Raw genomic sequence first — 23,955 nt, forward strand, 5'->3', positions numbered from 1 at the left:
TGTTCCATTGCGTCCTAGTCTCCAAGGAAGAAGAAAACAAGCTTGCTCCCTCCTCCCTGTGACTTTCTTTCACATATTTGTACATGGCTCTCATCATATCTCCTCTCAGCCTTCTCTTCTTCAGGCTAAACATGCCCAGCTCCTTAAGTCGCTCCTCATAGGGCTTGTTCTCCAGACCCTTGATCATTTTAGTTGCTCTCCTCTGGACACATTCCAGCTCAGAGTCAATATCTCTCTTGAATTGTGGTGCCCAGAATTGGACACAGTATTCCAGGTAACGTGGTCTAACCAAAGCAGATAGAGCATGGGGAGCATTACTCTAGATCTAGACACTAGGCTCCTCTTGATGCAGGCCAACATCCCATTGGCTTTTTTTGTTGCCACATCACATTCCTGGCTCATGTTCAACTTGTTGTCCACGAGTACTCCAAGATCTTTTTCACAGGTACTGCTCTCGAGCCAGGCCTCCTCGTCCCCCATTCTGTCTCTTTGCATTTCGTTTTTCCTGTCGAAGTGGAGTATCTTGCATTTGTCACTGTTGAACTTCATTTTGTTAGCTTTGGAAAAAGCTAACAAAAATGGAAAAAAGCAGAAATAAAGAAAGGAGAGGGATAAATACACCTTTTTCATTGGTATCTCATCCGGAGTTTGATCATTTTATGTTGTGCATTTGGCCAGCTCACTGGTTACAGCTCTAGGATCAAAACTACCCTTCAATCTGTTTGTCCTATAGAGCTGATTCTCTGCTCTAATCTTTAAAAGAAGATCTTATTTCCATAACACCAGGTGCTTTCCCTTGAGAATTTTGTGTTTCATCCTCACTCGACCCCTTATCTAATGATGTTGTTTCTGGCTCCTGTTACTGATCTTGGAGCTCGGCATCATCAGAGATGGTTTCATTTCTCTGGCCTGAAACTTCAATATTTAAAACCTGGCCTGAACCAGGAAATCCCACAATCCCTTCTGAATCATCAGTGAACCCATCAGCCCCTGGCCCCTTAGCTACAACAGTCCAAGCTTCATTTATTTGTCAAACACAAGGCCCGTGTGTGTGTGTGTGTGTGTGTGTGTGTGTGTGTATGTATATACATACATACATACATACATACATACATATACATACATACACATACACACAATCTCCATGTCTTTTCAATGCCAGGTACCCAAGCATATGTGTGTATGTATATATGTGTGTGTGTGTGTGTGTGTATATATATATATACATACACACACACACATATACATATACATACATACACACACAAGCTGTACCCGCCATGCGTTGCTGTGGCCCACCTTCCCTCTCTATTTCTCTCCTTCTTTCCGCCCTTCCTTTTCTCCCTCTTTCCTTCCTTCCTTCCTTTTTTCTTTCTTTATCTCCTTCCTTCCTTCTCTACCTCTTTCCATCCCCTTTTTTCTTTTCATCCCTCTTTTTCTCCTTTCTTCCTTCTCTACTTCTTTCCTTCCTTCCTTCACTTTTTACTTCTATCTATGCTTCTGTCTTTCCTTCTTTCCTTCTCTCCCTCTTTTCTCCTTTCTTCCTTCTCTACTTCCTTCCTTCCTTCCTTCACTTTTTGCTTCTATCTATACTTCTGTCTTCTTGCCTTCTCTCCCTCTTTCTCTCCATTCTTCCTTCTCTATCTCTTTCCTTCCTTTCCTTTTTTCTTACCTTCTCTTCCTTCCTTCTCTACCTCTTTCTTTCCCTCCCCCTTTTTCTTTTCATCCCTCTTTTTCTCCTTTCTTCCTTCTCTACCTCTTTCCTTCCCCTTTTTTCTTTTCAATCCTTTTTTTCTCCTTTCTTCCTTCTCTACTTCTTTCCTTCCTTCCTTCACTTTTTACTTCTATCTATGCTTCTGTCTTTCCTTCTCTCCCTCTTTTTCTTTCTTCCTTCTCTACTTCCTTCCTTCCTTCCTTCACTTTTTGCTTCTATCTATACTTCTGTCTTCTTTCCTTCTCTCCCTCTTTCTCTCCATTCTTCCTTCTCTATCTCTTTCCTTCCTTTCCTTTTTTCTTACCTTCTCTTCCTTCCTTCTCTACCTCTTTCTTTCCTTCCCCTTTTTCTTTTCATGCCTCGTTTTCTCCTTTCTTCCTTCTCTACCTCTTTCCTTCCTTCCTTCTCTCTTTCCTTCTTTCTTTTCCTCCCTCTTTCTCTCCTTTCTTTCTTTCTTTCTTTCTCTCCTTTCTTCCCTCTTCCTTCCCTTTTTTCCTGTATTGTCATTTAGCTTTTTGGGGTTTAAAAGTCCTTTCCACTTTTTTGGGGGGGGGGGGGGGGGGGTTATAAATGATGGTCCCTCATTGGTCTGTTAGGGGTATAGTGTCCAAATTTTGTGTCAATTTGTCCAGTGGTTTTTGAGTTATGTTAATCCCACAAACTAACATTGCTTATATGTGTGTGTGTATGTATGTGTATATATGTGTGTGTGTGTGTGTGTGTGTGTGTGTATATATATGTGTGTGTGTGTGTGTATGTATATATATATATATATATATATATACACACACACACACATACACATACATGCATACACAGAGAGAGAGAGAGAGAGAGAGAGTCGGCCCTCTGTGTTTCATGGATTCAATGGCCCTTTGTAGGCAACCATAAGGCTGATGTATCCCTCGACCCAAATGTGTTTGACGGTGCTGCTTTGAAGCCTTCATTGCTGTGTTCCTTCCCTCCCACATGCCTTCTTAAATCCCTTTCTCCCCCCCTGGGCTTTTCTTTCCCCCCTTTGCAAAGATGGGGCTTGTTTGCATCTTAACGCTGAGCAGAAAATATGTCCCCATCGACAGAAGCAAAACAGCGAAAGCAGAACGCGGCGAGTTCCCGTCTGGTTGCAAGAACCAGGGAGACAACCGACCGAGCGGCGTGTCTCTTTCCCCTGGGGAGGCAACAGATGCTTGTCTTCCGCTTGGCCCAAATTTCTCTGAGCGAAGGAGAGAGAGTCTCTGTGCAGATAGAGAGACACGGCAGGAGGAGGAAGACTCCGTACAGATCTCTTCGGTTCCTCCATAGACCCAGATGCAATCTCCGCGCTTTCTCATCTCGTCCCCTCCAAAGAGTTTCCAAAGCTTTCCCTTTCTCTTGCTTTCCCTTCCCCAAATGTGCTTTCTCCTAAGAGATAGGCACAGTTTTCCAGCCCTTTGCCATGCCTCCATTGAGACAAGAGGCTGGATTGGCTGAGTCCTCATCCCAATCCAATCATCATCACCTTTAAACCCATCTTGGTCCTAGCCTCCGTGTTTGCGGGTTTGATTACAGCAGTGTTTCTCAACCTGGGGGTCGGAACCCCCGAGGGGGTCGCGAGGGGGTGTCACAGGGGTCGCCAAAGACCATCAGAAAACACAATATTTTCTGATGGTCATGGGGATTCCATATGGGAAGTTTGAGCCAATTCTGTCGTTGGTGGAGTTCAGAATGTTCTTTGATTGTAATGAACTATAAATCCCAGCAACTACAACTCCCCAAAGTCAAGGTCTATTTTCTCCAGGGTCCACCAGTGTTCACAATTGCGCATATTGAGTATTTGTGCCAAGTTTGGTCCAGATCCACCATTGCGTGAGTCCACAGTGCTCTCTGGATATAGGTGAACTACAACTCCCAAACTCAAGGTCAATGCCCATCAAACCCTTCCACTGTTTTCCATTGGTCATGGGAGTTCTGTGTGGCAAATTAGGTTCAAATCCATCGCTGGTGGAGTTCAGAATGCTCTTTGATTATAAGTGAACTATAAATCCCAGCAACTACAACTCCCAAATTACAAAACCAATCCTCCCCCAACCCCACTAGCATTTACATGTGGTTGCATTGGGTATTTGTGCCCAGTTTGGTCCAGTGAATGAAAATACATCCTGCATAGCAGATATTTACATTATGATTTATAACAATAGTAAAATGATTGTTATGAAGTAGCAATGAAAACAATGTTATGGTTTGGGGTCACCACAACATGAGGGGCTGGATTAAGGGGTCACGGCATTAGGAAGGTGGAGAACCACTGGATTACAGTGTTCTCCCTAGGACTCTCCAATTCCCAAAAGCGCTTACCAGCTTGCCCAACGGCCAGGAGACCTGGGCGCTGAACCCACACAACGTTGTTGTCCTATAAACAGAAACCTGTGAGCACCTTTCTGTTGTGACTCAGCTGGAACCACAGAGTGCCTCTAATGAGGATGAGCATAGAATCCTAGAATCCTAGAGTTGGAAGAGACCTCCTGGGCCATCATCCATTCCAACCCCATTCTGCCAAGAAGCAGGAAAATTGCACTCAAAGCACCCCTGACAGATGGCCATCCAGCCTCTGTTTCAAAGCTTCCAAAGAAGGAGCCTCCACCACACTCCCTACGGGGCAGAGAGTTCCATTGCTGAACGGCTCTCACAGTCAGGAAGTTCATCCTAGAGTTGGAAGAGACCTCCTGGGCCATCATCCAGTCCAACCCCGTTCTGCCAAGAAGCAGGAATATTGCATTCAAATCACCCCTGACAGATGGCCATCCAGCCTCTGCTTCAAAGCTTCCAAAGAAGGAGCCTCCACCACACTCCGGGGCAGAGAGTTCCACTGTTGAACGGCTCTCACAGTCAGGAAGTTCTTCCTCGTGTTCAGATGGAATCTCCTCTCTTGTAGTTTGAAGCCATTATTCCATTGCGTCCTAGTCTCCAAGGAAGCAGTAAACAAGCTTGCTCCCTCCTCCTCCTCCCTGTGGCTTCCTCTCACATATTTTTACATGGCTCTCATCATGTCTCCTCTCAGCCTTCTCTTCTTCAGGCTAAACATGCCCAGCTCCTTAAGCCGCTCCTCATAGGGCTTGTTCTCCAGACCCTTGGTCATTTGAGTCGCCCTCCTCTGGACACATTCCAGCTTTGAGTCAATATCTCTCTTGAATTGTGGTGCTCAGAATTGGACACAATATTCCAGGTAAAGTGGTCTAACCAAGGCAGAATAGAGCATGGGGAGCAGGACTTCCCTAGATCTAGACGCTATGCTCCTCTTGATGCAGGCCAAAATCCCATTGGCTTTTTTTGCCGCCACATCACATTCCTGGCTCATGTTCACCTTCCTGTCCACGAGGACACAAGATCTTTTCCACACGTCCTGCTCTCGAGCCAGGCCTCATCGTCCCCCATTCTGTCTCTTTGCATTCCGTTTTTTCTGCCAAAGTGGAGTCTCTTGCATTTGTCACTGTTGAATTATGGGATTCAGGTTCACAGTCTGGTTCAAAATGTCCCTGTTATAGTCAGTGAGGAACAGGGTGTGGAAGTTCAGTTTCCCACAGCAAAAAAAAAGAGTCTGTTGATACTGAAACTAGCCAGGTGCAGGCTGACTCAGAGAAGGAGGGCAGTTCTCAGCCTGATAATGAGCAGGAAGGCAAACTGGATAGCACTAACGAACAGACTGACCTTGACGAAACAGGAACCTTAGATCGTGCTGACCGTTTGGGATTCAGAGTTCAAAGGAGTGTGAGAATAGCTAACAAGAAGGAGGTCAGAGGCCAGAGAAACGAACAGACTGACCTTAGATTGTGTTCACCGGGATTGTGGTGCAGCTGGCTGAGTGTCATCTGCATTAAGATCACTCTGACCAAAAGGTCATGAGTTCGAAGCCAGCCCAGGTTGGAGTGGGTTTCCAACCAATTGTGTAGCCTGTTGTCGACCTTTGCAACCCGAAAGACAGTTGCATCTGTCAAGTAGGAAAATAAGGTACCACCTTAAAGTGTGGGGAGGCTAAATTAACTAATTTATGAGGCCATAAAGAAGACTCCAGCAAAGCATTCCAGCGAGGAAGCATGCAGGGAATGCGGAAGTGCTTCATCAGCGTCGCAGATGGACGAGGAAAGCGACAGCTCCCCCGGCGTCCAGAAAAAGTGAAATAGCCTCTGTGTATGTCTGTATAAGTTTGTATGTCCAAAATTGGCATTGAATGTTTGCCATATATGTGTACACTGTAATCCGCCCTGAGTCCCCTGCGGGGTGAGAAGAAGGGCGGAATATAAAAGCTGTAAATAAATAAATTGACCATTTGGGATTCAGAGTTTGAAGGAGTGTGAGAATAGCTAACAAGAAGGAGGTCAGAGGCCAAACAAACAGATTGACCTTAGATTGTGCTGATCGTTTGGGATTCAGAGTTCGAAGGAGTGTGAGAATAGCTAACAAGAAGGGGGTCAGAGGCTAAAGAAACAAACAGACTGACCTTAGGTTGTGCTGACCGTTTGGGATTCAGAGTTCGAAGGAGTGTGAGAATAGCTAACAAGAAGGAGGTCAGAGTCCAAAGAAACAAACAGACTGACCTTAGATTGTGCTGACTGTTTGGGATTCAGAGTTCGAAGGAGTGTGAGAATAGCTAACAAGAAGGGGGTCAGAGGCCAAAGAAACAAACAGACTGACCTTAGATTGTGCTGACCATTTGGGATTCAGAGTTCGAAGGAGTGTGAGAATAGCTAACAAGAAGGAGGTCAGAGTCCAAAGAAACAAACAGACTGACCTTAGATTGTGCTGACCATTTGGGATTCAGAGTTCGAAGGAGTGTGAGAATAGCTAACAAGAAGGAGGTCAGAGTCCAAAGAAACAAACAGACTGACCTTAGATTGTGCTGACCATTTGGGATTCAGAGTTCGAAGGAGTGTGAGAATAGCTAACAAGAAGGAGGTCAGAGGCCAAAGAAACACCTTCATGTTTTGCAAAGGGTATTAAGCTGTGTGTTTGGGACCAAACCTTTGTCAGAGCAACTTTTTGTTTAACCAAGAAGCTTGCATTTTACTTGTCTGGAATATCTTGCAGTTCTTGTGTTCATGGTTTCAGGACTCAGTCATGTTCTCATGGGATGTTGCTTGGCTGGTGCCTTTTGGGTCATGCTTCATTCAAAGTGTTGTTTTGTATTGATCTTTTAGGACATTACTTTTGCTTTTAAGAACTTGTTATCCTTTATTTTCCAATAAACGACAAAGACTTCTGGCGGTGTGCAGTGGGGTGTTTTGAGCAAGGTGGGCCTACTCTGAGGTGCGACCCTTTCTGCCTTCAGGGACCAAGGTGGCCGGGTCTTGTGCGGGGTGATGCGGATCGGCTTGGTGGCCAAAGGCCTGTTGATCAAAGACGACATGGACTTGGAGCTGGTCCTGATGTGCAAAGAGAAGCCCACGCAGACCCTCTTGTCGCTCGTCAAAGACAATCTCCCCATCCAAATCCAGGTGAGACACTCCAAGCGCCTTCTTCCCACGATGAAGGGCATGTCTTCGAAAACATAGCTCTGGGTCTGTTTGTTTTTTTCTGGATTGCTCCCTTAAGATTTTCCGGGGATGCCCTTCTCTCGCTCCCACCCCCCTCTCAGGCGTGGCTAGTGGGGACGGGGGAGAGGGCATTCTCGGTGGTGGCCCCCCGTCTCTGGAACTGCCTCACCAAGGAGATTAGGCTAGCATCCTCCCTACCCACATTCTGTAAGGAATTAGAGACGTGGATGTTTCGTTGTGCATGCGATTAACGACTTCTGTGACAGATGATCTGAATCACGACAGTGCCTAGAGCAAACTTTTGTTGAGAGGTGATTAGATGTCCTTGTTTCTTTCCTCTCTGATGTGAGGAATCTGGCTTCCAGTACTTAAAAACTCTAAAATTACAACAGCACAACAACAGAGAGGAAACAAACAAGGACATCTAATCACCTCTCAACAAAAGATTGCCCCAAGCACTGCCAGGCCATCAAATGCTAATCAAGGTGGTCAGTTGAAACATTCCCACCTAGCTCCAGCAGACAAGAGTCCTTTGTCCCACCCTGGTCATCATTCCACAGATATATAAATCCTTTTTCCTAGTTCCAACAGACCTCACTACCTCTGAGGATGCTTGCCATAGATGCAGGCGAAACGTCAGGAGAGAATGCCTCTAGAACATGGCCATATAGCCCGAAAAAACCTACAACAACCCAGTGATTCCGGCCATGAAAGCCTTCGACAATATATTGTTTATGCTGTTTTTATGCTACTTTAATATATTATTCTGTTTTTAGTTGTATGTTGCCCCCTTGTAAGCCTCCCTGAGTCCCTTCGGGGAGATGGGGGCGGGGTAGAAAAATTAAGTTCTTCTTCTTACTAAACTATAATAATGGACTTTATTTATATTAACAGACTTTGTTTATATCCCGCCCTGTCTCCCCGAGGGGACTCAGGGTGGATGACAGAACACATATTCAACAAACATCCAATGCCGTTATACATTTAACAAGGACAGACAATACACAAACAGAGGTAAAGGCTTCCCATCTTTGTCCATCTCCGGCACCTGGAGGCTGTGCTCGTCTCCGGCCACGAGGGGGTGCTGTCGCTCCATCGTCCATGCCGAGGAGCTTTGTTGTCCTTAGACGGTCTCCCAATTGAATCGGTGGCACGTCTTCCATTTTGGTTTCCCCTTTCTCTCCGTGACTCCACTAAGCAATGCTGTTTTCTTTCAGAAACTCACGGAAGAGACGTACCACGTTGAACATTGCACTGACGAAGCAGCCATCATCATCCATAGCACACAGGAGCTTCCACTCACGCTCAAGGTGACCCTAACCTCCCCCCTTATCCGGGACGAAGTCGAGAAGACGGATGGAGGTACTGAGAGGGGAGATCTCCCCTATCCCCCCGTTTCTGGTTTCTATGACGTTTTCTTCCTTCCTTCCTTCCAAAGAGCAGGCAAAGGAGGTTCTTTCCTATCAAGAGAAGGGGGCAAAAACACACCGGACCCCTCTTTCCAGCTTCTGCAAGACCCCAGCTGTGGACTTGGCAAGAACACAGCTGCTGTCTTCCATTTTTGCATCCTTGGTTTCAGAAACACTCCCATTTCTCTCCTATGTTTTACTGATTCTCCACTTTTTATTTCAATTTCTAGAATTCTGGATTTGCCTATGACACACTCCAGAAGAGGCATGGACAAAATTGAGGTCTCCAAGTGTTTTGGACTCCCAGCATTCCTAACGACCTCAGGCCCCTTCCTTTTCCCCCTCAGCTGCTTAAGCGGATGACGGGGAAAAGGAAAGGACCTCAGGTTTTGTCCTCTTGTAACTGGACACTTCAGTCAATCAAGGGGTCATCTCCATACCCAGGTTGTGGGCGTTGAAGTCAAAACATCTGGAGGGAGGGTCCAAGTTGGTCCAGGCCTTTGTCCTCTGGGAACGGGACATGTCAGTCAATCAAGAGATCATCTGCATACCCACCTTGTGGGAGCTGAAGTCCAAAACACATGGAGGGAGGGCCCAAGTTGGTCCTCTTGCGACTGGGCACTTCAGTCAATTAAGGGATCTTCTGCATACCCATGTAATGGGAGTTGATGTCCAAAACACCTGGAGGGAGGGCTGAAGTTGGCCCATACCTTTGTCCTCTTGGGACTGGAGAGCTCAGTCCATCAAAGGATCATCTGCATACCCACGTTGCGGGAGTTGGAGTCCAAAACACTTGGAGGGAGGACCCAAGTTGGCCCATGCCTTTGTCCTCTTGGGACTGGACACTTCAGTCAGTCAAGGGATCATCTGCATGCCCATATTGCGGGAGCTGAAGTCCAAAAAACCTGGAGAGAGGGTCCAAGTTGGCCCATGCCTTGGTCTTCTTGGGACTGGGCACTCCAGTCAATCAAGGGGTCATCTGCATACCCACGTTTGGGGAGTTGGAATCCAAAACACTTGGAGGGAGGGTCCAAGTTGGCCTATGCCTTTGTCCTCTTGGAACGGGACACTTCAGTCAGTCAAGGGATCATCTGCATACCCACGTTGTGGGAGCTGAAATCCAAAACACCTGGAGGAAGGGCCCAAGTTGGCCCATGCCTTGGTCTTCTTGTAACTAGACCCTTCAGTCAGTCAAGGGATCATCTGCATACCCACGTTGAGGGAGTTGAGGTCCAAAACACCTGGAGGTAGGCTGAAATTGGCCCATGCCTTTATCCTCTTGGAACTGGACACTTCAGTCAGTCAAGGGGTTATTAGCATACCTGTGTTGTGAGAGTTGAAGTCCAAAACACATGGAGGGAGGGCCTAAGTTAGCCCTCTTGGGACTGGGCACTTCGGTAAATCAAGAGATGATCTGCAAACCCATGTAATGGGAGTTGAGGTCCTAAACACCTGGAGAGACGGCCCAAGTTGACCCATGCCTTTGTCCTCTTGGAACTGGACACTTCAGTCAGTCAAGGGGCCGTATGCATACCCACGTTTAGGGGGGCTAAAGTCCAAAACACCTGGAGGGAGGGCCCAAGTTGGTCCATGCCTTTGTCCTCTTGGAACTGAGCATTCAGTCAGTCAAGGGGTCATCTGCATACCCATGTTGTGGGAGTTGGGAATCCAAAACACCTGGAGGGAAGGCCCAAGTTGGTCCTCTTGGAACTGGACACTTCAGTCAATCAAGGGGTTATTAACATATCCATGTTGTGGGAGCCAGAGTCCAAAACACCTGGAGAGAGGGCCCAAGTTGACCCAGGACTTTGTCCTCTTGGAACTGGACACTCCAGTCAATCAAAGGGTCATCTGCATACCCACATTGTGGGAGATGAAATCCAAAACACTTGGAGGGAGGGCCCAAGTTGGCCCAGGCCTGGTCTAGAAGCTTGTGGAACGTAATACAAATTTGCCTGAATATGTCGGCAATGTTTCCTTGGATTGCGTCAGAAGTCTCTGCCTGGATCTGTTCCAGCCCAGTTTTGCTTCCTTATCCCTGACTACTCTGTCTTTTCCTCCCTCCTGTTCTCCGTGTCCTCTCCAATATGACCTGCTGGCACAACGAGAAAGGGGAAATTGCGTTTCCCGGTGCATGTGCCGAGTGATTTCCCTGTTTCGGGATGACTCGCTTGGCGTTTTCAATGGCACATTGATGTACTGAAAGAGAGTTAATTCTTTTTCAGCACAGAAGCCGTTTCCCTTTCCTGCTCATCACAGTCAGTCAGGGAGTGTATACGCTTGCAATATGCCACCTTTGCAAGAACGTAGGAAGACGATGTCTACAGCTTGAGATCTTTCTCCCGACCCATCCTTATCTATAGTGACTGACAGCAGCTGAGGGCTAAATCCGGATCCATTTGCATGCCTCGTTTTTTCCCTCCCTTTACTGCCACTTTGAGGTTCGGAGACAGCAGGGAACGGCCTCCTCGAGCATGGAACACCCAGGGAAGGCGAAAGGGCATTGCTTCTCGAAAGAAGAGTTTGCACCCTGAAAATATTCCCCCAGTCCCCACATTTCTGGCCTTACAGAGAGCTGGGTCACACCGAGATCTCTTCTCTGAACTGTATTTTTCAATGCTCAACTTTTACGTTAATGCAATCGTAGGCATTGGTGGACTGAAGGGAAATTTCACGGCAGGGGTAGAATCCTAGATAGATCAGCACTTCCATCTGGAATTTGATATGGTCTACATTTTGGATGTTGAATCAGAATTTGGGGCCTGGATGCACCGTCCTCTGAGCCCAAAGAATGGGGTCATTCCATGCCAAGGGGTCTAAACCTTCCCATCACGATGTCTCCAATCTTATCGCAGGTGTTACGTTCCAGGACCAACCACAAAAAGTGAAAATCCATGAAGTAGGGACAATATATATATATATATATATATATATATATGTATGTATGTATATACACACACACACACACATATATATACGTACATACACATATACACACACACATATATACACATACACACACGCGCACACACACACACACATAAATGTAATGTTCGTTTGTGGGATTAACATAACTCAAAAACATTAAAGATTAATAATAATAATAATATTAATATAAGAATAATAATTAGAAATCCAGCACTGCAAAGCTAGGCTACTGTTCCTGAGCATGCACAGAGGATCATAGAAATATTATAATAATAATAATAACAACAACAACAACAACAACATAGAATAGAATTATAGAATCATAAATATATAATAATGTAAATAAAATAATAGTAATAATAATAGAATAATAAAAGAATCTATATAAATAAAAATGTAATGTTAGTTTGTGGGATTAAAATAACTCAAAAACCACTGGACGAATCAACACCAAATTTGGACACAAGGCACCTCTCAGGCCAATGAGTGACCACCACTCATAAAACACTGAAAAACACAATACAAGGGACTTAAAAAGCCAAAAAACAAAAAATACATTACAACGCATGCGCAAAACCACATACATACACAAACACAAATATATACACAAATATATATACACACATATTCACATATACACACACACACAAAACATATACACGGGGCCACAGCAACACGTGGCAGGGAATGGCTACTATATATATATATCCACACACACACACACACATATATTTATTCAATCTCACATCAGCAAGTAGCATCCTGCTTTCGTTTTAAATTTTTTTAGACCGCTTGGCATGGAATGGCCTGATTGGGATCCCTCCCAGTAGATTTGGATGAGGTTGGGTTGCCGTGAATTTTCCGGGCTGTCTGGCAGTGTTCCAGAAGCATTCTTTCCTTACGTTTCACCAACATCTATGGCAGGCATCCTCACGACCTCTGAGGATGCCTGCCATAGATGTGGCCGAAACATCAGGAGAGAATGCTTCTGGAACATGGCCAGACAGCCTGGAAAACTCACAGCAACCCGGTGATTCTGTCCACGAGAGCCTGATGGGTGGGAAGGAGCTCCCTGTACCTGGACTTTGGCACACCTGGGGAGCCTTCGTGTAGGTTTTGTTTCAGCCTCCGAATCACTCGATACTGGCCATCCTGCTTTTGGATTAAGCCCAGTCTTGAATAACACGAGGCTGAATCCGGAGGGTCAGTGGTCACTCTGGAAACAGAGACGCTTCTCAGGGGATGCATCCCCCTCCAACCCCCCCCCCCCCCCAAGCAGGATGCAACAAAGCCAGCCAGTGTTGTCCCTCTTTCAAAAGACTCCTTTCTCGGGTGAATTGATGCATTTATCTTTGCGCATAGACTGCCCACAAGAGCTGACATTACCTCCCGGGCGTACTCTGTTCTCAATTTCGAAACTCGACCTCCCTAGGCCCTCCCTGCATCCCATCTCTTGTTACTCGCTCGGAGTTTGCAAAGGTATTGATGGAGCAGTAAAGAGAAGCCAGCCTCGAAGCCAAGAACAGTATACAGGCGTCTCCTACCCCTTTCTCCTCTTCTTCCTCTTCTTTTCCCCTTGTAATTTGGACCGCAGCCTTGCACCATCCTCACCGGTGCACAGACCGAATGCAGTGCAACTCCACTTTGAGCGGGCCAAGTGCAGGGACTAATTCCCGACACGTCTTTTTTCCCGACCTAAAATCCAGCCGTTGAGTGATATCAGACTTTTGACCAACTGGCGCTTCTCTGTCATGACAGTCAAGGCAACTGGAAACCCCCTCCCCGTTCATTGACAAACCTCTTCCGGTTGCACCCTTTCCCTGTTTCTGGATCCCCCCCCCCCCCTTGTTGCCCTCCTTCTTCCACCCCACATTGAACCACCCGCACTGCTCGAAGCCTTGGTCAGTGTTTTCCTCTTTGGTGTTGTGGTCCACCCTGGGGGACATCTGCTACAATGGAAAAAGCATTGAGTGTAATAACAGATTAAAAACATCATTTTATTTTGGCTTGGATATTTTATTTATTTATATATGACATTTTTATCCCGCCCATTTCAGCCCGAAGGCAACTCAGGGCGGCGTACAGATCGGCAACAATTAGATGCCATATAGAAATACATACATCAATAAAAATAATTAAAACACATCATAAATACATACAAAATATTATGCCAGGTAAAACTTTTTCTGCCCTTCCCTGTAGAAGCAGACCTTCTGCGGACAGCAGTTGCAAAGGGATCGTAGGAGACTCTACAGCAGGCATGGGGCAAACTTTGGCCCTCTTGATATTTTGGACTCCCAACTCTCACAATGTGGGTATGCAGATGACCCCTTGAGTGACTGAAGTGTCCAGTTCCAAGAGGACAAAGATGTGGGCAAACTTAAGCCTTCCAGGTGCTATGGACTTCAACTCCCACCATTCCTAACAGCCTCAGGCCCTTTCCCTCCCCCCCCCCCCCCAGCTGCTTAAGCAGAAAAGGACAGGGAAAAGGAAAAGGAAGGGTCCTGAGGCTGTTAGGAATTGTGGGACCTGGAGTCCAAAACACCTGGAGAGATGGCTGAAGTTTGCCCTTGCCTCAAGGGATCATCTGCATACCCATATTGTGGGACTTGGAGTCCAAAACACCTGGAGGGAGGGCCCAAGTTGGCCCATGCCTTGGTCGTCTTGGGACTGGACACTTCAGTCCATCAAGGGATCAGCTACATAGCCACATTGTGGGACCTGGAGTCCAAAACACCTGGAGAGATGGCTGAAGTTTGCCCTTGCCTCAAGGGATCATCTGCATACCCATGTTGTGGGACCTGGAGTCCAAAACACCGGGAGGGAAGGCCCAAGTTGGCCCATGCCTTTGTCCTCTTGGAACTGGACACTTCAGTCAATCAAGGGATCACCTGCATACACACAGTGTGGGAGCTGGAGTCCAAAACACCCAGAGGGAGGGCCCAAGTTGGCCCATGCCTTTGTCCTCTTGGAACTGGACCCTTCAGTCCATCAAGGGATCATCTGCAAATCCACCTTGTGGGACCTGGAGTCCGAAACACCTGGAGGGAGGGCCCAAGTTGGCCCATGCCTTTGTTCTCTTGGAACTGGACATATCAGTCCATCAAGGGATCATCTACATACCCACGTTGTGGGAGTTGGAAGTCCAAAACACCTGGAGGGAGGGCCCAAGTTGGCCCATGCCTTTGTTCTCTTGGAACTGGACATATCAGTCCATCAAGGGATCATCTACATACCCACGTTGTGGGAGTTGGAAGTCCAAAACACCTGGAGGGAGGGCCCAAGTTGGCCCATACTTTTGTCCTCTTGGAACATATTCCTCCCTTCTCAGCCCGAAGGGGACTCAGGGCAATTCACAGAACATATATACATTCAACATTCAATGCCTTATACACTGACAAGACAGGCAACTGTACATAGATAGAGGTATATATAGGCTTTCCCCCCATCTTCGGCATCTTGGAGGCTGTGCTTGGTTCCAGCCACGGGGGGTGGTGTCACTCAAATCACCAGCATTTTTCTGGCATTTTGTATGGGTGCCTAAATACCTCTCCACTTTTAAAGCGATACCTATTTATCTACTTAATAATAATAATAATAATAATAATAATAATAATAAACCTTTATTTATACCCCGCGACCATCTCCTGCAGGACTCGGTGCGGCTTACAAGAGGCCGAGCCCAAATACATCATAAAACATAACAACAGCAAAACAACAATAAATAACTTATAACAAAGCAAAACCAATACAATAATGACACGGGTGCTGTTTTCCAAACTGCTAGGTAGGCAGAAACTGGGCTAAAGGCCAGGAGCTCACCCTGGCCTGGCTTAGAACTGCAAGATTTACAGCATCTGGTGGTTAACCAGCTGTGCTAAAGCCCGGCCCTTTCTTTATGGGTGCCTTAAATACCTCCCTGCTTAAGCGGTAGCTATTTATCTACTCACAATTGCTGTTTTCCAAACTGCTAGGTAGGGAGAAGCTGGGCTAAAGGCCAGGAGCTCATCCCAACCCAGGCTTCAAACTGCCAACCTTCTGGTTAGCAAGATTTACAGCATCTGGTGTTTAACCAGCTGTGCTAAAGCCCGGCCCTTTCTTTCTGGGTGCCTTAAATACCTCCCTGCTTAAGCGGTACCTATTTATCTATTCACAATTGCTGTTTTGGATCTGCTAGGTTGGCAGGAACCTGGCTGAAGGCCAGGAGCTCACCCTGACCTGGCTTAGAACTGCCAGATTCACTGTAGCTGGTGGTTAACCAGCTGTGCTAAAGCCCAGCCCTTTCTTTATGACTGCCTTAAATACCTCCCCGCTTAAGCGGTACCTATTTATCTACTCACAATTGCTGTTTAGGATCTGCTATGTTGGCAGGAGCCTGGCTGAAGGCCGGGAGCTCACCCTGACCTGGCTTAGAACTGCAAGATTTACTGCATCTGGCGGTTAACCCGCTGTGCTAAAGCCCGGCCCTGCGAATATTTCAGGAAAGGCACAACCAAGCAGGGAGAAAATGTGAGAGTAGAAGAGACTGATGCTGTGGCATCTTTCTTATTGACTTCAGACAATTGTCATAACGGGTTGTTAAGAGATCCGGCGATGGCTCATCTTGACCACCGAGCAGCACTGACCAAGGTTTCCTGCCGTCCGGTTTGGTTCGTCCACTAATCTCTCTCCTAACAGAATAAGCCAAAGGGCCGTGTGTTCGGCGTGGCGCTCGGTGTTTGGAAACATCCGTATTTCAAGCCCATGCTCTGGCTGTCAGTTCCTCGGACTTCCTTCCATAAAATGAAATATGACTTAAACGCCAAAGAGATTGACCCAAGGCCACAATAAAACGTTGGTGAGTCCCTGCTGTTGTAAAATGCGGCAAGATAAGCGTTTGGATTTATGTGGGGCAAAAGATAACAAGCAGATTCAATTTGGCAATGAAACTTTGGACCCAACGGCAGCTGACTCCATTCCCTTTTTATGAGCTATTAGTGTTATGACTGGGACTTGGTGCTAAACTGACATACAAGGGGCGTTCCTGAAAGGTGTCCCCTGACCCACTTCCTGTGGACGGACAGCAATGCCACTTGGCCCGGTTCCGAGTCCTTCCTCTCTCCATGGGTGCCACCATCGAGGGGCACACACTTCTGTCAACACCTCGCTTGTCGAAGTCGACAGGTTGCTCCAAAAACCATGTTGTGACTTCGGAAATCAGAGTCTCATCACTTGAGAAATGCTTCCACTTCCAAAATAACCTCCTTGTTGGAAAGAGGTGGACATCCGATGCTGCGAGGTTGGGTCAATCAGGAGATGCGGTCGCATTCCAAAGCCACAAGAGCATGCTTCTTCCATTTGGGAAACAGTTGAGTTGGGAACAAGCGCATTATCTTGCAGAAGGTGAACATGTTTGGAGAGCATGCCACATGGTCTCTTGGTTTGGATGGCCTCCTGCAATTTCCGCAGCAGTGGAGCCTAGTTTGGCCCAGGGATCATGGCACCCTTTGCTAGGAAATCCATCCCTACGACTCCATGTTGGTCCCAAAATTATGTGAGCATGACCTTGCCTGCTCTTTGGAGGCTTTGAGTCAGGAGGCTTCCTTTGCATCAACAGTACTTGTGTGATGGACCCAACCTTCACCCTGTGGGATCGGCCTGTTGGAAAAGTCCTCCTGGTTTCCATGGCAAGAGAGCCTGAGAGCATTGGACTCGTTTGTACTTCTGGAAAGGTGTGAGCAGCCGAGGGACCCAGTGAGCAGATACCATATGCATGGGAAGATGGTCTTGGGTTATTTTTTCCAGGGACCCCACACTCATCTTGACCTTTTGGGCCTGGTTACGCAAATGGTTACGCAGCGATTTTCCAAAATGGTGACTTCCACTTGCTGGATGGTGTGCTCCTCAATAGTAGAGCGGGGTCGCCCTGGAATTGAAGGTTTGTTGTTTTTTGGGGGGTTTTTTTGGTCGTGTCAGGAGCGACTTGAGAAACTGCAAGTCGCTTCTGGTGTGAGAGAATTGGGTCTGCACGGATGTTGCCAAGGGGATGCCCGGATATTTTGATGTGTTACCATCCTTGTGGGAGGCTTCTCTCATGTCCCCGTATGAGGAGCTGGAGCTGATAGAGGGAGCTCATCCACACCCCGGATTCAAACCTGCGACCTGTCGTCTTCAGTCATGCCGGCACAGGGGTTTAACTCACTGCGCCATCGGAGGCTCTGGAATTGGAATTGGAATTGGAATTGGAGCTGTTTGCACCGAAGTCTGACCAGATTTGCAATGAGGATGCCAGTTCTTGACTCCATTATCTGATGGGGAACCCTCACCATGAACCTCTTCCATCTCATTGAACGTCTCCTTTGATGTGCAGCCTTGCAAGGAAAGGAACTGCTCTGGATTCCACTGGGTCCATTCTCAAACCACTTCAGCACCTGTAGTAAAATCCAGACCGTTCTCAGTTCAGAGTTGCAAATTGGTACCTAACCTAGAGAGACGTGTATCATGACACGTGTGCAGTTTCAGCGTCCTGTGACAAAGAGAAGTGGGTCAGGGGACCTCTTGAATGAACGCCCCTCCTGGCGGACTACTCTGGATTCCACTGGGTCTGTCCTCAAACCACTTCAGCACCTGTAGTAAAATCCAGACCGTTCTCAGTTCAGAGTTGCAAATTGGTACCTAACCTAGAGAGACGCGTATCATGACACGTGTGCAGTTTCAGCGTCCTGTGATAAAGAGAAGTGGGTCAGGGGACCTCTTGAATGAACGCCCCTCCTGGCGGACTACTCTGGATTCCACTGGGTCTGTCCTCAAACCACTTCAGCACCTGTAGTAAAATCCAGACCGTTCTCAGTTCAGAGTTGCAAATTGGTACCTAACCTAGAGAGACGTGTATCATGACACGTGTGCAGTTTCAGCGTCCTGTGACAAAGAGAAGTGGGTCAGGGGACCTCTTGAATGAACGCCCCTCCTGGCGGACTACTCTGGATTCCACTGGGTCTGTCCTCAAACCACTTCAGCACCTGTAGTAAAATCCAGACCGTTCTCAGTTCAGAGTTGCAAATTGGCACCTAACCTAGAGAGACGCGTATCATGACACGTGTGCGGTTTCAGCGTCCTGTGATAAAGAGAAGTGGGTCAGGGGACCTCTTGAATGAACGCCCCTCCTGGCGGACTACTCTGGATTCCACTGGGTCTATCCTCAAACCACTTCAGCACCTGTAGTAAAATCCAGACCGTTCTCAGTTCAGAGTTGCAAATTGGCACGTCACCTAGAGAGACGCGTATCATGACACGTGTGCGGTTTCAGCGTCCTGTGATAAAGAGAAGTGGGTCAGGGGACCTCTTGAATGAACGCCCCTCCTGGCGGACTACTCTGGATTCCACTGGGTCTATCCTCAAACCACTTCAGCACCTGTAGTAAAATCCAGACCGTTCTCAGTTCAGAGTTGCAAATTGGCACGTCACCTAGAGAGACGTGTATCATGACACGTGTTCAGTTTCAGCGTCCTGTGATAAAGAGAAGTGGGTCAGGGGACATCTTGAATGAGCGCCCCTCATACGTCTCTGTTTTCATGATATTGTCCCCCTCCTCAATCCGCAGAGAGACAAGTAATACAGTTGTTATTATTATTTGTTTGTTTACTAGGCCTGGGCAATCCATGGTTCTAAATGGTTCTAAAGTACTTACAAAACTAAAGTTCTGGTGGTGAAAATTTCAGAACTCTAACAAAACTCTCAAAACTTCATTATAAATGGCAGTTCCTAATTGGTTCTATCATAAAAAAAATCACCAATAATGAAATAATAATTAAATTTCGAAAGTTTTGTTAGAGTTCTGAAATTTTCACCACCAGAACTTTAGTTTTGGAAGTACTTTAGAACCATTTAGAACCATGGATTGCCCAGGCCTATTGTTTACATGTCGGATTTAGTGATAAGATGCCATTTTTTTAGAAATCTGCACACTTTGCATTGAGATACAAGGCTGGTGGGTAACGTCCTTCCACCTTTCCCCAACCTCAGATCCACAAGAGCTTTTGGGTTGCAATGTCCATTATCCCCAGTCCGCAGATGATGCAAAGTGATGGGAGCTGTTGTCCAGGGGACCCAAACTGGGTGAAAACAAAACAGCATGGACCACTATGTAAAAAATTACAGCTGGCCCTCTGTGTCCAGGGTTTCTGCGTCCATGGATTCGAAGGTGGATGTGGGCTCCGTGGACGTGAGTTTGGACAGCCCCGATCTGCGGTCAGAGCATGAAGCGAGCGGTCCGCCTCGAGCGATCTCAGCACCGTGAGCCACTCCTGAGCCCGGCCCTCCATTCTGCCTCTCTTCCCTTTCCATATCTCTGTCCTTCCTTCCCTTCCAAGACTTAACTCTCACCCATTGACTTGCCTGCAAGAGCAGGGGAACGCCGCTGCCTTGGGAAAACACACGGAAGGGCCGGATCGGTCACTTCGGACGGCCCTCGGTCTGTTTTCGGCACGGCCTCCTCCCATTAACGTCCCTCCGGAAGCACCGGGGAAGGAGTCCAGCATTGCGTTTTTCGGTTTAATCAATCCACTTGAACAAAAACCAAATCTGCAACGCCCAGACGTTGGACTTTCCTCGGCCGCTTCGCCGTTGCCCGGTCTGTGATACATTCCCCTCGCAAGGCGGGCTACATCGTTTTGGTCGTGCGGCCTTGCAAAGGGAATGTCCTTGCAGCCGGTCAGTCTCGAATGGTTGGGTTTCCCCCCTCCTCTCCTAACTTGCGTCTTGTGCAATGCATGGTGTCCAAAGAGGAGAAGATGCGCTGTGTTATCCTTTCCCAAACGGCGCAAATTGCAGAGTGCTGGGGAGAAGGCAACTTTTAACAGCAACTAAACCCACAGCGCCCTTTTCTCATGTGTGCTTGATTGAGGCAGCCACCCGGGCCGCTAATCTCATTTCGGACTTTGCAGCATTTATTGGTCCAGCAGGCGGGAGTGACGGCCCAAACACCCCAAATACCTGCTGCAAAGTTCATCGGGAGCAGACCATCATGGTGAGGCGCTTTGGGGATTGATTTGGGGATTGATTTGGCCAGAGCCAAGGCAGAATGGGACGCGGGACGCCTTTGAGGTTGACGCTCTCTTTGTGTCCAAATGGTTCTTGTTCCTGTTTACCTCTCTCTTTTGCACAGACAACAAGTTGGAAAACCCCTCCTCAGTCAACTATATAAATAAAAATGCAATGTTTGTTTAGAGTTAATAGAACTCAAAAACCGCTGGATGAATTGACACCAAATTTGGGCACAAGACACCTCTCAGGCCAACAAGTGACCATCACTCATCAAAACACTGAAAAACACAGCGGAAGAGACTTAAAAAGCCAAAAAAAACCCACAAAATTTACATTACAACGCATACGCAAAACCACATATATATACAAACACATATATATACGCATATATACACACACAAAACACATATACACAGACTGGGCCACAGCAATGCATGGCAGGGGATGGCTAGTCTATATAAAGAAAACTGTAATGTTTGTGGGATTAACATAACTCAAAAACCACTGGACAAATTGACACCAAATTTGGACACAAGACACCTCTCAGGCCACGAGGGACCATCACTCATAAAAACAATGAAAAACACAGCAGAAGAGACTTAAAAAACCAAAAAAAGAGCAAAAATTACATTACAATGCATGCGCAAAACCACATATACGCAAACACACATATATGCATATATACACACACCAAACACATATACACAGACTGCGACACAGCAATGCATGGCAGGGGGTGGCTAGTCTATATAAATAAAAATGTAATGTTTGTTTGTGGGATTAACATAACTCACCAAATTGACACCACAGAAGACACCTCTCAGGCCAATGAGTGACCATCACTCATAAAAAACACTGAAAAACACAGCAGAAGGGACTTAAAAGGGCAAAAAAACAAAAATTACATTACAACGCATGCACAAAACCACACACACACACACATATATATGCAAACACACATATACACAAATATATACACACACAAAGCACATATACACAGACGGTCCCCAATTTAGAAAGTTTGCCCATGCTACGTTTGTGTCACTGTGGTTCAACAAAAAGCAAACGGGAGCTGTCCGTTCTGTCTGGGTTCCTCCTGGTTCTTCTTTCAGGGTTTGTTTTGTTACTGAAGAGACCGGGCCGAAAATGTTGGTAGGGGTCCTCTTCCTATTTGCTCTGGGCAACAAGACTTAAATTACAACAGCACAACAACAGAGAGAAAATAAACAAGGACATCTAATCACCTCTCAACAAAAGTTTCCTCTAGGCACTGTCAGGCCATTATATGCTAATCAAGATGGTCAGTTGAAACATTCACACCTAGCTCCAGCAGACAAGAGTCCTGGTCATTCCACAGATATTAACCCCTTTTCCTAGTTCCAACAGACCTCACTACCTCTGAGGATGCTTGCCATAGATGCAGGCGAAACGTCAGGAGAGAATGCCTCTAGACCATGGCCATATAGCTCACTACCTCTGAGGATGCTTGCCATAGATGCAGGCGAAATGTCAGGAGAGAATGCCTCTAGACCATGGCCATATAGCTCACTACCTCTGAGGATGCTTGCCATAGATGCAGGCGAAATGTCAGGAGAGAATGCCTCTAGGCCATGGCCATATAGCCTGAAAAAACCTACAACAACCCAGTGATTCTGGCCATGAAAGCCTCCGACAATACAAGATTTAAATTATTCCAAAAATGAAAAACGAAACAGGGAGTTCAGTAGAGCGCAAACCTCAACGGTGTCCGTCTCCGTCCCGCCAATCCCCTCCGGGAATAATCCCGCTTCCTCCTGCGGTTTTGTCATTCCAGATTCACTTTCCTTACCGGGATTTCCCTTGTCCAAACCATGTGGAAGCCTTTCTCTTTTTGCAACTTGCAAATTTGTTTATTTCCCTATTATTATTATTATTATTATTATTATTATTATTATTATTATTGTCTCCGTTCCAAAACTCTCGCAGGGAAGAGGCAGAAGAAGGAAAAAATCCCCGCACTTTGCATGGTCTGCTCCCAACACATGTTATGATGTTGTTGTTGTTGTTGTTGTTTTGAATAAAAGACATTAATAAGATCCCAGACTGACTGCAGCTGTTGGCAACGCTGCTGCCTCGCTTCCTTACCATTGATTTGAGTCCAGGAATCGGTCTCGTTTACGTTTCCCCCAAAAGCCGTGGAAATTGTTTGGGGAAGGCGCCGACAGACATTCTGGGGATCCTATTAATGCCGCTGTCATGCTGCTCGTTGTGTGTCGACGTGTGACGGAAACCCCTTGGTCAAATTGTGTCTGTCTCTCTCTCTCTCTCTCTCTCTCTTTTGTTTCTTTCCCTTTATATTTCCCCTTTTCCCAGTAGACAGTGTTCTGATGAAAGACCCGCCGGACTTTCTCGACAGGCAAAAATGCCTCGATGCTTTGGCGTCTCTGCGACACGCCAAATGGTTCCAGGTTGGGCTTTTCATTCTTCTTCCCGTATCGAGTTTCAGTTTTATTTTTATTTTCGAGGTCAGTCTGGAAATCCCTTTCCCAGTGTCCTCCCTGGACTTGAGAGCCTGCATTAGTCCAATTTTGAGGGGTCGAAAAACAAATCTGGGAGTCTGGAGGGAAAGTGACCGTCACAAGTCGTTCATACTTTTCGTTCTCGTTTCCTATAGAGATGAAAAAGAAATCTCCTCTCTCTTTTTTTTTTTTTTTGGTTTTGCCTTGGGACAAAAGGGCAAAAATACGATATATAGTGCATACATTGGCTGTATGGATACAAGATTTGTACCATATTTCTTGATTTATTTTTTTAAAGCAACCATTTTTCTTATTATTATTTTGTTTATCTATATAGCACTTTTTCTCTCCATACAGAGACTCAAAGCGGCTCACAATTAAAAACATTGCAACTTAATATATATGAATATACAATCTTAAAATAGTATTATTATTAGGTTCTTGTGGGTTTTTCCGGGCTATAGGGCCATGTTCTAGAGGCATTTTCTCCTGACGTTTTGCCTGCATCTATGGCAAGCATCCTCAGAGGTAGTGAGGTCACCTCTGAGGATGCTCGCCATAGATGCAGGCGAAACGTCAGGAGAAAATGCCTCTAGAACATGGCCCTATAGCCCGAAAAAACCCACAAGAACCTAGTGATTCCAGCCATGAAAGCCTTCAACAATAGTATTATTATATTTTATTAGTAGTAGTAGTATTATGTTTAATATATTGCCACTTTTATATATTATTATATTGTATTGATAGTAGTATTATATTACAATATTATTATTAATATTATATGTACGGTATGTATAACATATTGTTAGCATAGCATAATATTAGCATTATATATTATTATATTGTATCATGCTATTATACACCAGAAGCAACTTGCG

At 46.3% G+C, this 23,955-nt stretch overlaps 1 protein-coding gene across 10 annotated transcripts in view; it reads left to right on the plus strand.

Moving 5' to 3' along the window:
• Positions 1-23,955, plus strand: part of STRBP (spermatid perinuclear RNA binding protein) — a 160,742-nt gene that overhangs the window by 84,461 nt on the left and 52,326 nt on the right. For 7 of the 10 annotated variants that reach the window (XM_067471744.1, XM_067471746.1, XM_067471745.1 and 4 more), the window contains 3 exons: positions 7,017-7,182; positions 8,439-8,583; positions 22,932-23,026. In XM_067471744.1, the coding sequence (XP_067327845.1) occupies positions 7,017-7,182; positions 8,439-8,583; positions 22,932-23,026 (406 nt within the window). The remainder of the gene's footprint in view (positions 1-7,016; positions 7,183-8,438; positions 8,584-22,931; positions 23,027-23,955) is intronic. The other 3 variants (XM_067471750.1, XM_067471752.1, XM_067471753.1) reach the window with 2 other exon arrangements.

This window comes from Anolis sagrei, chromosome 11, assembly GCF_037176765.1.
Source record: "Anolis sagrei isolate rAnoSag1 chromosome 11, rAnoSag1.mat, whole genome shotgun sequence".
Taxonomy (NCBI): domain Eukaryota; kingdom Metazoa; phylum Chordata; class Lepidosauria; order Squamata; family Dactyloidae; genus Anolis; species Anolis sagrei.